This window comes from Macrotis lagotis, chromosome 1 (genome assembly GCF_037893015.1).
Source record: "Macrotis lagotis isolate mMagLag1 chromosome 1, bilby.v1.9.chrom.fasta, whole genome shotgun sequence".
Classification (NCBI taxonomy): domain Eukaryota; kingdom Metazoa; phylum Chordata; class Mammalia; order Peramelemorphia; family Peramelidae; genus Macrotis; species Macrotis lagotis.
Genome location: NC_133658.1, coordinates 285,626,550 through 285,642,246, shown reverse-complemented (window position 1 = coordinate 285,642,246; position 15,697 = coordinate 285,626,550). Strand labels below are relative to the sequence as shown.

General features: G+C 39.9%; 2 protein-coding genes across 9 annotated transcripts in view; one reads left to right on the top strand and one right to left on the bottom strand.

The window, feature by feature from the left end:
- The first annotated feature begins 736 nt into the window (after positions 1-736).
- BRD3OS (BRD3 opposite strand) lies at positions 737-5,625 on the top strand. The gene is made up of 3 exons (XM_074210756.1): positions 737-805; positions 3,039-3,310; positions 3,430-5,625. Exon 3 carries the CDS (start codon positions 3,736-3,738, stop codon positions 3,988-3,990), a length of 255 nt encoding a protein of 84 aa, XP_074066857.1. The 5' UTR covers positions 737-805; positions 3,039-3,310; positions 3,430-3,735; the 3' UTR covers positions 3,991-5,625.
- Positions 5,626-7,144: 1,519 nt separating this feature from the next.
- The window catches only part of BRD3 (bromodomain containing 3), a 54,476-nt gene continuing 45,923 nt past the window's right edge, over positions 7,145-15,697 (bottom strand). For all 8 annotated transcript variants that reach the window (XM_074210751.1, XM_074210750.1, XM_074210749.1 and 5 more), the window contains 3 exons: positions 13,759-14,051; positions 11,819-11,947; positions 7,145-10,794 (listed from right to left, as the gene is read on the bottom strand). In XM_074210751.1, coding sequence (XP_074066852.1) covers positions 10,679-10,794; positions 11,819-11,947; positions 13,759-14,051 — 538 coding nt within the window. In that variant the 3' untranslated portion in view covers positions 7,145-10,678. The remainder of the gene's footprint in view (positions 10,795-11,818; positions 11,948-13,758; positions 14,052-15,697) is intronic.

The following is a 15,697-nucleotide window of genomic DNA, read 5'->3' as shown; positions in this document are numbered from 1 at the left end:
ATCAGTGCAACAACCAGGGACAATTTTGGAGTATCTGTGATGGAGAATACCATCTGTGTCCAGAGAAAGAATTGTGGAGTTTGAACAGAAACCAAAGACTATTACTTTTAATTTAGAAAAAAAATCTTATGTAATTTTGCTATCTCTTATACTTTATGTTTCTTCCTTAAGGATATGATTTCCCTCTCATCATTCAACTGAGATCAATGTATACCATGGAAACAATGTAAAAGACTAACAGACTGCCTTCTGTGGGGGGGATGGGGAGAGGAGGGAAGCAAGAATGGGGGGAAATTGCAAAATTCAAAAATAAATAAATAAATTCAAAAGGAAAAAAAGTATAGAAATAATAATAATAATAATAATAATAATGATAATAATGATAATAATGATAATAATAATAAATAATAAAAGCAAACCCTAAAGAGGGCCAGGAAGAGTCTGATAAAGGTTGAATAAGGCGGTCCCTGCGGCGTATCTGTGTTCCGAGTGCCAACCCCAGCGCTCGCGGCCCTTCCCCGGGGGCGCCAGTCCGCCCTGCTGGACCGTGCTGGACCGTGCTGGACCGTGCTGGACCGTGCTGGACCTTGCTGGCCTCAGATCCCGCGGTTCTACTTGAGTCTCTTCCCAGTCCGAGGAAGGAGGCGCCGATCGATTGCTCGAGCTCCCCTCGCTCAGCCGCTGTGCTCGGCGCTCGGCTCCCAATGTCTGCGCCCCCGACGCTGCCGCGTTGCTATGGGGACCGAGCGGCCCCCGCTCGCGGCCTAATCCCGGCCCGACCCGGCCCCGCCAGGGCCCCGCGGGGGTGAGTGTGGGGCTTCGGAGGCGGGGCTCCAGGGCCCCGCGGGGGGCGGGGAGGGCCCGGGCTGGGGGCTGGGGGCAGCCCTAGCCCGGCGCGAGCGCCGTCTTCCCTCTCCCCGCTTCTCCCTTCCACTCCCGTCCCCCTCCTTTCCTCACCCCTCGCCTCCTTTTCCTCCCTCCTCTCGCTTCTCCCCTGATCTCCTTTCCCGTTCCTCCTCTTTCTTTATCCTCCCTTTCCTCCCCTCACCCCTCTGCTCTCTCTCCTCCCTCCCCTCCTTTGCATCCCCTCCTCACCCCTCCTTTGCATCCCCTCCTCACCCCCTCCTTTTCTCCCCTCCTCACCCCCTCCTTTGCATCCCCTCCTCACCCCTCCTTTGCATCCCCTCCTCACCCCTCCTTTTCTCCCCTCCTCACCCCTCCTTTGCATCCCCTCCTCACCCCTCCTTTGCATCCCCTCCTCACCCCCTCCTTTTCTCCCCTCCTTACCCCCTCCTTTGCATCCCCTCCTCACCCCTCCTTTGCATCCCCTCCTCACCCCCTCCTTTGCATCCCCTCCTCACCCCCTCCTTTTCTCCCCTCCTCACCCCCTCCTTTGCATCCCCTCCTCACCCCCTCCTTTTCTCCCCTCCTCACCCCCTCCTTTGCATCCCCTCCTCACCCCCTCCTTTGCATCCCCTCCTCACCCCCTCCTTTGCATCCCCTCCTCTCCCCTCTCCTCCTTCCTCTCCTCTCCTCCCTCCCCTCCTCATCCCCTCCTCCTTTCCACCCCCCTCCTCTCTGCTGCTGGATTTCCCCCAGTGATCAGCAGATGGGCGCCTCATCTTTGACAAGGCCTACTCATAGTATTTTGACCAAACTTCCCCCTCTTCTGGCTCCCACGTTCCCATTGGGGGCACTGCCATCCTTCCATAATGCACATCTACAACACCAGAGCCACCTAATCAGTTGCCAAGGCTTGTTTATTCTACCTCCTCCCCAGCGATTCTCCCATTCATTTCTCTTCTACCCTATCTCTGGTCTTTACAGCCTGACCCTTAGAAGAGTACAGAAACCTCCAAATTCACCTCAGTAGTTCCAGACTCTCCCCTCTTGATCTGTTCTTTTAGCCAAAGCCTAAAATCTTAAAGCACAGCTCTGACCCTGCCACTGCCCTATGCAAAAATCCACAAGAGCTTCTACTGTCTCCAGGATAAAATACAAAATCTTCAGACCTGAGTTTTTAAAGTCATTCTCCCCAACCCTCCATATGACATCTATATTTCTTTTATTTCATCAGTTCTCTGATCTAGTCAGGCTCACTGACTTTCTGTTCTCTATGTACGACATTTCCCACTTCTGTTGCATAGGGCATCCTCTATAACTGCATTCTCTATATCTGCCTCCTCACTTTCACCCTGTCAAATCCCTCATATCCTTCAAAGCATGGCTTAGCAGTCTCTCCTGATCCCTCCTGGTATTAACACTCTTGAAATTACTTTATATTTACTTTCAACAATATTTTGCTCCCCTCAGTAGAATGTCAACTCTTTGAGAGAAGACACTGTTTTTTGTCATTGTGTTCTAAGTTCCTTAACAAAATACATTCAACATAGTAGGAATGTAATACATATTTACTGAATTAATTAGAAGACCAGTGACATGTGGAGGATGGGTATTCAAGATAAGGAAGCTTTGGGAAACAATGTGATAAGAGCAGAAAGAGTATAGACTCTAGAGTTAGAGGACAACATTTTAAATTTTATCTCTGACCCATCTTGTGTGACCATGGATACATGGGCACTCTCTCTGGGTTTATAGTGCTTCTTACCAAAAAATGAGGGAGTTGGACTAGATGTCCTCTAAGGTTATTTGCAGTTATAAGTATGTGATTCTATGTATTGAGTAGAGAATAAAGTTAGAGGAGTGCAAATTCAGGGAAGCAGGGGATGATGACATGGGGTGGTAAACTGAGAATGCTGAGATGAAGGAATTTGGGGAATGGGAAGATGAACACAGGAAATGAGGAAATGGAATATAGAGGATAGGGACACCATGAATTATGTTATATAAATAGTGAGGAAAAGGGGGAGTCAAAAAAGTTTAAGACGATGAAGATTAAGAAAATGAGGAAAATAAGGGCAAGGGATACTGGACAGAGGAGAGATAGATAAGACACTATAAACAATTCCATGTAAACACGATTGCAGATATGTATCAATTTTCCTTCACCTATATGATGGGAATTTTTTTTCTTTTAGGTAAAGAATCATCTTGAAAACAAGCCATTAGCCTTGGAAAGTGTTTTTACTATCAAGGAAAAGCTAGTTCTAAATCTACTATATGTAATGAAACATTGATGTGTTGACAGTAGCCGCAGATCTTTGGATAAACTTGAGTGGAATTGTTTCAAGAGCTTATTTAGTTTCAGGTGGTAAAATGTATGTGTTTTAAGTGAGATCAGATACATCCTTGGAAATAAGATAACTTAGGATGAGTTTCAACATAACTTAAAGTACTTACCAACCTCGGGGTAAGATTCATTGCAGATGTCTATTTAACAATATTCATAATACATTGTTAAGTCATTATATCAAAAAGGCTATGGCTGGGGCTCAGTTATATTGAAACATCATTTTTCTTGCATGTTAGGTCTATGATGTTAACATCAATCTGTAGCAACTTTTTCTTACAAAGGACAAGCTCGTCCCATTTTTCACTTTTTCTTCATCCAGCCCTTATCATGGGGATATTTGTCTACAAATAAGATGTAACTGAAATGGCAAATGGCTTTTAATCACGGATAAAGAATATTTCAAGCCCAAGAGTCCAGGGTCCTGAATATTGGATTTCATGAAATATGTGAGAAGTATTTGGTACTTGTAGTCTGCTGTGGAGTATCCAAAGTAAAGAAGAACCCAAGGGAAGTAAACAGATTCTTTTACACAGGGAGGAGGAATGAATGGGCGAGTACCTCTAGCTGAGAAAGCTTTGTCTGAAGGCTATGCCCGACTCCGTTACAGGGACACCTCCTTACTTATCTGGCAACAACAGCAGCAAAAGTTGGAATCTGGACCCCCTGGGACCTACTTGAGTAGGAGCCGGAGCATGTGGTACTCACAATATGGAAATGAGGCCATATTAGTAAGAGACAAAAACAAACTTGAAGTCTCTCGCGATACTGGACAGTCAAAATTTTGCACTATTATGTAATTTTGATGTGAACACAATTCTTGAGTCCAAGCATCAAGAAATAGCCAAATTGATATTTGACTGTCTGTTATTTATTTCTCATCATTCCTGAGGTGATTTTTTCGAACATTTAAGCCCCTCAAGGGCCAACTTTTCTAAAATCAAATATTATGTGGAAGAGAGGAAGATGAAGTGGATTTATTTCTACACTCTTAGAACAATTTAATTCTAATTATAAATAAAACAGTAATTGGTTCCCATTGGCTACATTCGGATTCTCTCATGTAATGAAAAACAGAGGTGCTGCTGTTAGAAAAGGATTTGGTCACTCCGTGACCTTGCTATTTTAGCAACTCTACATACTAGTTTGTGTTCTGCTTCTTTCTAGATGGATACAAAATGCCCATTTACAACAAAGAAAACATTAGAGGGGCATGTTTGGGAGATTTTGTTGTGTTTTGCTTTTAAATGTAAGCTTCTGCCTAGCAAATAAAGGTACTAATGTCATAAACAACAGAGGATGTCACCTCACATGCAGTGCTACCAATAGCTAGATGTTAGTGAAGTTTATGCTTTGTAATTGAATTTCAATGCATGTCACCCTAAGTTCATTAGGAATTTGGTTTCCCTGGGTATTTTTAACTTGTGGTTGAGATTGCTTACATTTCATTTAAAGAAGTGATGAATATGAGTATTATTATGTCCTATACTTAGGGATGGTCCATAAGCACATTCATATATGATCATTTCCAAACATTATGACAGACTCTAAAGAGTTAAATTTAATCATGTGAATAGCTAAACTTGGTTTACTCTTGACAGTGTTTCAATAAATTCCCTTATGTAGTATGTTGCATTCAGACATTTACAGTATTTAATGTATTTTTGGTTTTGTGTTTTGCATACATACTGATATGGATAGCCTAAATTGGTAGTTTCTGTAATCAGTCATTTTATATGGATTTGCTGTCTACTGTAATTAAAGTCTACTTGGCTACATAAATGTGGAAATGTTTTCTGTCACAGCTGATGTTTCTTTTCTAAATAAACTTGCCTTTTAGATGTCTGGCAAAGAACTCAAGGGAACAACAGTGATTCTTTCATGTGAAATCCATAGGCTTTGATTCTACAGTTACTTTTATTCCTTATTGTCCACATAGGAATAAATATGTAGTATTCCTAAAACACATTTTGGTTATTTTACAAGGAAAGAACTAGGTTCATCTTAAACCACCATCTGATTTACTAATGTTGCTCTTAAGGCCTGTCCTGATATACAAATCCTACTTTTCACCAGACTGTGACAAAGCCAATATGTAGGCTTTGTTATTATTGGCTTTTCCATGGCTATGCAGTTCAATCATGCTATTCCATGTTTGTATAGTACTGCTTGCTTAGCTTATTGAAATCCAGATTTGCCTGCAGAACACAGTATGTCCCATGGAACACTGATGGGCAATGACCGTGACATGTTTGTTGCTCAGGCATCTTCAGTTATATCTGACTCTTCATGATCTCATTTAGGGTTTTCTTGGCAAAGATAGGGTTTACCCATTTTCTTCTCCATCTCATTTTACAGATGAGGAAACTGAAGCAAACAGGTTAAGTGATTTGTCAGGTCACAGAGCTAGGCAGGGTTTGAAGTCAAGATTTAACTCGGGAAGATGAATTTTCCTGATTCCAGGCCTGGGCACTGCGCCTAGCTGCTCAACTAGCACTGACAAACTCTTGATTCCTGGATTTCAAGATAGTAAAAGGCAAAGGTATTGCCAAGTTTCAGTCCCCAGAATTCAATTATAGGTGAAACATGAATGTTAATGCCATCTATACTCTGCTTCCTTTTGGTGTCTGGTGACTGGTGTCAACAGAATTTTAAATGTGCTCTGGACTAGATGGGTCTGTAACCTGGGAAAGACCAGAGGCATACAGAACAGAGTTCCTTGGGAAAACAATCTAGTTAGCATATTCATTCCACATATCAGTTGATGAGAATCACAAATTCCTTTTTATTGGCAAAACAAAGCTCTTCAGAGCTTTGTCAATTTTGACAACAAGGTTTTAATCTCAACTTATCTACTCCCTTATTTTTGGTTAGATTAATTTTAATTCATATATCTGTCTAAAGACAACTTTTTTTTAAAGGTTTTTGCAAGGTAAATGGGGTTAAGTGGCTTGCCCAAGGCCACGCAGCTACACAATTATTAAGTGTCTGAGGCTGGATTTGAACTCAGGGACTCCTGACTCCAGGGCCAGTGCTCTATCCACTATGCCACCTAGCCGCCCCCAAAGTCTTTAACTTTTAAAAATTTTTTTCAATTAATAAAGTTTTCTTCCTTCTGAGAAAAAAAAAACTCTTGTACCAAATTTGCACAATGAAGTAAAACAAATTCCTGCATTGGTCTCATTTAAAAATATGAGGCAATGAGGTGGAACAGTGGCTTAAAGAACTGGGCCCCATATCTAGAAGTCCTGAGTTCAACCTCAGACATTAGCTGGGTGACCCTAGGCAAATCAATTAATCTGCTTGCCTTAATCCACTGGTGAAGAACATGGCAAACCATAAAACCCCATGGATGCAATGGCATACTATGGTTCTCAAGGATGTGTCAAACAATTACAAAAATATCTCAGAATATCTGGAGGGCAGGGTGGGAAGATAGGGCCCAGAATGGGCCTAGAATCCAAAAACATCATCTTGGGTTCAGACTTGGCTTCAGGCACTGTGTGACCCTGGGCAAGTCATTTAAGCCTGTTTGCCTTAAGTAGAGGCATGGCCTGGTTGCCACCAGACACCATTTCTCAGAGTTGAAAAGAGGCCTTATAATTTTGTCAAAACCCCTCACTTTACAGGGGAAAAAAATGGCCCAAAGGGGCCAATCCTTTACTATAAAAAAGATAAACATTGTGGTATAAATATGAATTGTATCAGACTTTTTGCCTGTTGTCCAAGGACTATCCTGGCAAAGTTCAAAGAGGCTAAAGTTCACCAGGTTGACCACAGGTTGGTGAATTTTCCAACCACAGCAATTCACTATGAATATCTAAGGCAGCACAGAGTAAGATCTGCAATGGTGAAGGGAACATCCACAGTTAACAGCGTGACAGATTCTTGAAATACTGAAAGTCAGGAGCATGTGAGGCTGAAAAGGACAGAATATAGGAAAACACACAAGAATGATTTTTTTGTTGCTGTTTATTATGAAAAACAAAACAAATGCCCCAGGAGAAGGGTCCATGATTACCAGTAACATCAAAGAGTACTTGCTACCTTTTTTTATTCAGTTGTGTTGAGGCCAGCATTGCAATAAACAAGCTAAAACTACTTTACATTGACTCATTTTCAGTAACTGACATTTACAGGAATATACTAGAAACGGCACTAAAAAGTTTAAGAAAAGAGTTACGGTAAACTTGCATGCACATCATACAGAAAAGTAACATTTTAAATATAAAAAAGAAAAACTTTCTGGAAGTGTTATGCCTGTATCACAGAATAGCGCTAAAACTGTACGTGTCAAATCCTACATTGTTGATTTTGTGTCTTTTTTCTCCAAACAATTGTAAAAGATGTAAATGCTGTAAAAATGTGTCTTTACAGTTTAAAAGCAAGATAATGCTGCCCAGTGTGAGAAATTTTCTCTAAGTAAATTATGAATTCTATATAAGGCCTGCCCCACAGCCTCTATGGTTTTATTTATATTTTAGAATAATTATGTCCTTTTTCAAGCTCTTATTAAAAAGTATTTTTGTAGTGCCTCCCTAGCCCCATCTTTTTAAAAAAAAATTCCCAAAAGTGAAAATTTAAAATTGGTCTACAGTTTTCAGTGCTAGAATGATTTTAATTAGATAACTATAGTCTTCCTTACCACAGAGGAAATGGTAAATCACTCACAACCTGTTACTGGGTTTGTTGGGAAGTTCCCTCCACTTCTCAATCACCAAGAACAAAAAAATGTGAAAACATTCTTGAGTTTGAAACAGTGAAGACAGAATGTTTTAAAACTATAGCACCATGAAATTCCAATTGTTTGTGTTGACTATGCTATGAGTCAAATACAAAATCAACAGAATTTTTTCTACACAAAGGAGTAAATTTCACTAGCTTAGGAGAGGATCCCTTCCCTCTTTAAACAAATTGATAATATAATATTTTGAAATTTTTTACCTGCACTAAACTTTAGGATTACATAAATTTTTCCTTTTTTTCACACAAGTGAAACTTTTATCCATTCTTTGTTCATTAGTGATTATACTCTCAAAAGGAGAGCTTATAAGAATTCATTCCTCTCAACATCTCTTGGAATTTCTGCAGTATATATTTCACACTAGAATAGATGATTTAGTCTGTATTTAGTAGGCGTTACAAATTATATTTAAGCCTTAATTAGTTTTCTATTCATTTCCTCAAAGTAATAGTTTAATCATATATTTTGAATATTTTTTAAATGTCTTTTAAAATCAGGGTAAATTTATAAAATGGTAAACTGAAAATTGTTTCTAGTAGAACAAAGGTGAATAAAAGTTTAATAAATTGGCTCAGTACTCGTACTCCCTTTTACATGTTAAAAAAAAAATCAAAACAAATCCCAAATCCAAGTTAGCAACTGATATTCCTTCATCCATTTCCTCATCACAGTATGACAAAATTTAAAGGTAGGTGGTCGAGTCACAGGAAATTTTAAAAAAAGTTTTACCTACTAAATTACTATATCATATGAAGATTCCACTGAAATGCTGGTGAAGATTACCTAGAGATCCATGAAAAAATAGTCCTACCAATAAATGTCATGTCAGTTCCCATACAGTTCTCAATTCATTGATTTTATTATATGAAGTTAAGTGAAAATTAGGCTTTGATACAGTAACTTTTGCACTAAAGCAAAAGCACTGGAGCAGAGAGCCAAAGTGGGGCTAAAAGAGGCATGTGAAGGGGGCCCAGAGAAAAACTCCTCAAAACACTTGAATGGGCCTAGAACTCCAGGGTGCAGAATTTTCTTGCCTCCATTGCTAGAAGCCTGGACATTGTGGCCTGTGGGGGGGGGGGTCATACCATCATGCCAAAGGCCTGGATGGGGCAAGGAGGGAACTACAACTTATACAAGCTGAGCATGATCCTTTCATTCTTAGCCCATTGCCAATGCCTGACCCTTATCTGGGCAAATTGGGGCATCCCTGTGCTATAGGCTGTGTGGCAGCCTGCTAGAAAGACAAAAACAAAACATAACCTTCTGTTAAACTCTGTATATTATTATTATTATTATTATTTTTTACAATAAAAAGTTAAAAATCAAGACTTCGATTTTACTATACATTTTTTTCTCAGATTACAAAGTTTATATTATATAACTGGGGATTCCCTAAATTGATTTATTTTAAAACTGCCCTAAAGAGACCTGTGGCAAATACCAAAAAAGGAAAAAACAAAACAAAATAACAAAAATTTTTTAATGTGCTGCAGCTGGAAGTTACTATACCTGTAAGTCTCTAAACTCTGTACAAAAAGAATCCAAAAAAAAGTAGTGGTAGTAGTAAGAAGAGGAAGAGGAAGAACAAGAAGAAGAAAAAGAAGATGAAGAATGAAAGTACATAAACATGATTGAGCACCAACACAGGCAACAGGAAACTGTAGCACCTGTAGGTTAAAAGTCCAACATATTTAAATAGGGTCTCAGAGTCTTATCTTTTGTTTAAATCATTTTAAAAGGCCTGCATTTCTGCTGTTATTTTTATGCAGTTTCTTTGTTGTTGTTTTTTTAAAAATGACCAATGATGTTATTAATAAATAAAGTATTTATATATACATGAAATCAGGGAGAATGATTATGGAGTGCGCTGCAGCAGTGCAGGTTATGCATTAGGCTGGACTGTCATAGAAAATTGCTGAGCCTTACAAAAAAAGTCTCCTTTTTTTCTTTTCTTTTTTTTTCTGTGTTGAGGTAAAAGTTTCAGTGTTTGGAAACCTGCACTCTGCATGACACAGCAGTGGCGTTCCCTCCTAGGAGCTCCCATAGTCACAAAGATTGAAAAATTCAATGTCCACACCCCCTTCTCCCCTTCTTCCCACCCCCACACCCATTCAATTCTCAGGTTGGAGCTGTAGCTCTCTTCCCTTTGCTTAAACCCAGCTCTGGTTCTCTCACAAAACAGGTACATTGTCATTATCCACCGCATGAACGTGCTTATGGGGAAAAAAAGATGATAGCATTGGATATTTTCATTACACTGTAGACTTGAAGTTAAGAATACTAGTGCTAATAACAAATACGACAACTATTTCCAAAGCTAACATCTTTTGGATATGGTACCATTTTTCAGTTTTTTTAAAATTCCTTCTGGGATTGAAGACCAGGTTGGGTGTGAGAAAAGGGATATTTGCAAGAACCTTTAGACCATATCTTGAAGATTTTTCTATGGGTATATATCATTAGTATTTGAAGTTCTTGCTATTTCCAAGCAATCAGCTTCAGACAAGATTAAAAAGACTTTATGCAGAATAAACTCCTTTTTCATAAAGTCTAATACACACACACACAAAAAGATCTTTGACCTATTAAAGCAAAAATTGGAAGATATCATTTATAACACTGAATTAAAAAAGAAAACCTGCACACCATGGAACAAAAGTAGTATATTAACCAGAGAAGGGAACACTGCAGAGTTATTATTGTGTGCGATGTCCATTTTTTTTTTCTTTTTAAAAGTCCAGAGTTTATTCTGAGTCACTGCTGTCAGAGCTAGATCCACTTGAACTGCTGCTTCCAGATTCTGAGGAGCTGCTGCTGCTAAGACGAGATGGACCTCCAGAGGGAGCAGAACCAGATTTTTCTAATGGGAATATGTAGCAGGTTAGAATTCATCCAACCATTTCTTCATTCAACCACTTATTCATTTCTTTTATTCAAGTGCCTTTTGGATTCTGAGCACCATTATTACATGTTAAGAGTTTTCAAATTTACCGACCTCTTGGTTAATAAAAAATTCTTTTGAAAAACACACACACACACACACACACAAAAACCTGTACACAGGATGCAAGATGGGAGAATCACTGGGATATAGTGGACAACAAATTACATTCTGGCAACCTAGCTTTTTTGGAGAAAAAAAGAGGTATACATAGAACTTAGAATTATTATACAAGAATAGAGTTGGTAGGAATGATCAGTAGTACTTGTCAGGCTCTTTCTAGGATATTGTCTAAATTATTCTCCTTAATCATTTGGATATAAACACCTGGGTTGGAGAAGAGTTTATTTAGTGAGCCTAATCACTTAAAAAAAATAACTAAGAAGTTGGAAAAAATAAAGGCTGAGAAGCTCAATTATTTTCCTTGAAAATGAATTTAAGGGTATGGGAACAAGTCACACCTTTAGGAGCTAGATAAAAAGAACTATTCCCTGGTTCTAAGAAGTTATCCACAGGGAATCTTCCTCCAGGGATTTAAAAATAGAAGTATTTTTCTTGTGTCTTTATGACACATCTTACAGATCCCACTATCTGACAAACAGAACCACCACAATGGATCTATAGGCGATTCTGTGACTACCACCAAATCACAACTGATTAAAATTTAGTCTTCCTGGTCCTGGTAATTAGGAGTAGGTTGGGTGACAACTAAGCTCATAAGAAATCCAGGTTAAGTAAAGCCCTTATATCTCTTAGCAGCAATTCATCCCTAGCCCCCTTTTCTGCTCTGCCTCGTCTCAAGTGTAATGGAGAAGAGAGGGTTTGAGCCGTGACATCAGATTCCTTATGGTCCAACAATCTCCCTCCTCCCTGCCTTCACCCAGAAGAGCCCTTTCCAGTAGAGACAAAGTTCTTCCCTGAAGAAAAGAAAATGCCCAAATACCTTTTTTAGCAGGTTTCTTGTTGTTATTTAGCTGCCCACTCACATCCTGTAGTCTCTTTTCTAACTCTTTCTTCTTTTCCTGAGCTAACTCTTCTTTAGATTTTGCTGCTTGCTTTTTCCCAGTTGCAGCTGTGAAGGAATATACAATGTCTGAAACTGTACATCGGAGGGGACGATGCAGAGCAAGAGCCTGGCAATGATAGTATTCATTTGATGGGACTCGAAGTCATGCACTTCTGCTCTGGTTACTTGATCACTGTTGTGTTATTGCATGGTCATTATGGATTTCTCTGAATGGGTAACCAAAGAGTCCTTAAAGTGACTCCCAGGAATAGATTAGGCTTTGGGATAAATTTACTTTCCTTTTGTTCTAACATCAAGGTTTAGAGTCTTTTTTTTTTTTTTAGATTTTTCAAGGCAATGGGGTTAAGTGGCTTGCCCAAGGCCGTGTTATTAAGTGTCTGAGGTCGGATTTGAACCCAAGTACTCCTGACTCCAAGGCCAGTGCTCTATCCACTGCGCCACCTAGCCGCTCCAAGGTTTAGAGTCTTAAAAGATAAAAATGTCCATGTAATTAACCATATAGTTAAAAGGTAATTTACCACACAATTGAATGATCAATGTATTAATGATTTCTGAATTGTGATTTGGCTTTTTTGTTCTGATAAAAATAAGCCGTCCCTCTGACATGTTCAGAAACTACCATTTAATGCCCCCAGACCTTAGTTAGGTTTGTGAATTTGAGTTGTGAAGATATACAACTATGTCTCTAAAAGGATCTCTATGGGTTCACCTTTTGTCTTAGCAGACACAGTATGGGTTGAATATGTACTCACACTCCCCAGGACCACTAAGGCTCCTTCAATCCTTGTGATCCAGACCGTTCATTCACTGATCATCAGCCAAGATCAAGAAGCAATGACTCCCATGAGAGGAAGGGTAAAAGGGAGCAGGGGAGAAGAATGACATGTAGTAGCATGGGGGACCTTCCTTTGATACATCTGCTTGGGGCCCCAGTCAAAAGCAGGATCTTGAACTAGATGGAAAACTGGTCTGGCCTCCACGAGAAAGTAGTTATGAAATATTCAATACAACAAAAAGCCAAAACCCAGAATGTGCCACTGCTTCTGCAAATCCAGCATGGTCAACAGTCATGGAGCTGGGAAGGGAGGTACAATGTAAGGATTCTTCAAGGTACCCAGAGTCCTAAATGAGGGGAAAGGGAGGGAATCTTCACTTGTTCAAGTCATAGAGGAGCCACCTGCCTGAACAGCAGCCCTGCTTCTTGCCACATGTCAAGAAAGGTCTGAGCTCTGGCTTCCCAAAGTATGGCTAGGTTCCTAATTTTTATTCAAAAAGCACTGTTTCACCAGCTGACTAGTAGCAGAGTAGCCTGGCAGGGACTGAAACTCCTCCTAGTTCCAATATTAAATAGGCTTTCATGGACAATATGGGGATCAGTATGAATAAGAAACATGACTAATATTCTATATTAACTCTAATGGCCAGCCAGGAAAGGTTCCTGCTAGAATCCTGGGGCTGGGAGTATAAATAAGGAAGGCCAAAAAAAAAAAAAAAGGAATAAAGTAAAGAAGATGGGATTTCTTGTCAGGGCTAGGATGGTTTGTGGGAGAAAGAGGGAACACAATCACTTGTGCACATTTTCTTTTTTATTTTTTTGGTTTTTGCCAGGCAATGGGGTTGAGTGACTTGCCCAAGGTCACACAGCTAGGTAATTATTAAAGCATCTGAAGCTGGATTTGAACTCAGATCCTTCTGACTCCAAGGCCAGTGCTCTATCCAATGCGCCACCTAGCTGCCCCTGCTCATTTTCTCTTGAAACAAAGCAGGGTTAAGGTTTGTCACTCAGGGTCATGAGTGGTATCTGGGCAGATGGGTAGAGAAAGGGAAAGAGGACTGGTAAGGATTCAATTACTTACAAAATGGTTTTCTTTGTTTTTTCTGTAAACATGACTTGACATATCTCTCCAGTTCTCGCAAAGTGGTGGGTTTCAGAGTTTCAAAATCAATTTCTATCTCATCAGGATTGGAGTCCCTGAGGGAAGGCTCCCGGGACTGAATGATATGGACCACCCGGCCCAGTTTCTCCCCGGGCAGCCGGTTGATGTCCAAGCTGAGCTGCCGCTTTTCATCATAGGTCATTGGCAAACCCTCTTCTTCCTCATCTGAGTCATAAGAGGCAGATGCCTGCTTTCCACCTTTCTTAGGTTGCCTGGAGGTAGAAAAGAATACAAAACTATTTCACAGATTTGCATAACTAGAATCCAATGCTGCCAGAGTTCATTGTTTTATCATGTTAACCTGAGAGTCCAAAGTCCAATGGTCAGGGATCATAAGCACCTACCTTAATGTGATATACCTTAGAGCCCAGATACTAATTCTACCCCCCCCAAAAAAATATATAATAATACATACATTCTACCCCCCACACAAAGTATCTAAGAACAGATAAGCCTCTGACTGGGACTGAGCCTTGTCTGAGTATCAAGCTCACCTTCACAGTGTTCTGATTATTGGTCTCTCTGAAAGTTTTCTCTAGTCTTTCCATTCCTGCTGTTAACTAGATGTGCCTTAATCTTTTCCATGTCTTTTGGAAGTCTCATGATGATTTCTGGTCTGCCTATCCCAAGATCCTGATGTAGTAGTACAGCTCTTCCTACTGATGGTTGAAGTGTGGTGCAGTGGAAAACACTAGCTTTGGAATCAAAATTCTTGAGTTAGAATCCTTGCTGGGCTAATTTTTTTACCCATGTGATTTTAGTCAAGTTATTTTCCCCTCATCTCCACCTCCTGATCTCCTTCAAATACCAGCTAAACTACTAACTTCTATAAGAAGCTTTTCCCAATTCCCCTTAGTGCTAGAACCTTCTCTCTCTTAACTGTCTCCAACTGATCCTGTCTATACTTTGTTTGAACTTAGTTGTTTGCATGTTCTCTTCCCCTATTAAGACTGGAAGCTCCTGGAGACAAATGTCCTTTTCCTATTGTTTTGCCTTTCCTTTTGAGACCTCAGTACTTATTACTTGGACTGAATGATATTCCATCTCTGAGTTTTAGTTCTCTAACTTAGGGAGTTAAGCTACTACTCAGGGGTATCTTCCTAACCTCAAATTCTATTATTCATTCTGGTTCTCTTGATCTGGGGAACACCTCTGGTTGCTACCCAACTACAGAGATCTCAAAGCAGATACTGATTCCTTAAAATAGTCCCCAAAAGATGAAACCAAGGACTATCTAGATAAGAGACAAATATGTATGCCATACTAAAATGTCATAGGAAGCATTAAAAACTTCTGAGAGGATTTCCCAAAGGAAATAGGGATTTGGTTTAAATGCAGTTTGTTTATCATTAAGAATCAAGTTCTTCTGTGGTATAATTTAGAAGGTTTCAGTCACATAAATAAATGATATTCTAGCATGAGGAGAAATTGGAAAGTAAAGGAAGCTTTCTGCCTTTACCCACCCTCCCACCCTCTTGGTTCTTCCAGCCCACCTCACTGATTTGAAATTACATGTCTAAATTATGTTCTGAAATTATGTGTCATAATGGAGGGAATGGAGGGAAACATACTAGCATAATTGATCACAGGTCAAAGAATTTAAGCTGAAAGATCCTTTAAGAGATCCTCAATGCCAATCTCATCACTTTATTGATGAGGTTCAGAGAGAGGGCAAGTGAGTACTGAAAGTCCAAGAAGTAGCAGTCCTGTGACTCTGAAATTTAATACTCTTTCTGCTAAACCCTACCGCTTATAATTCTTGTACTAGGTAGCAAAGTCCTCTGTGTGGTGACAATATCCCTAGCACTGTATGTAGGAAGAAGGAACAAAGAAGTCTTTAAGTTCGGGTTGGAGGAAC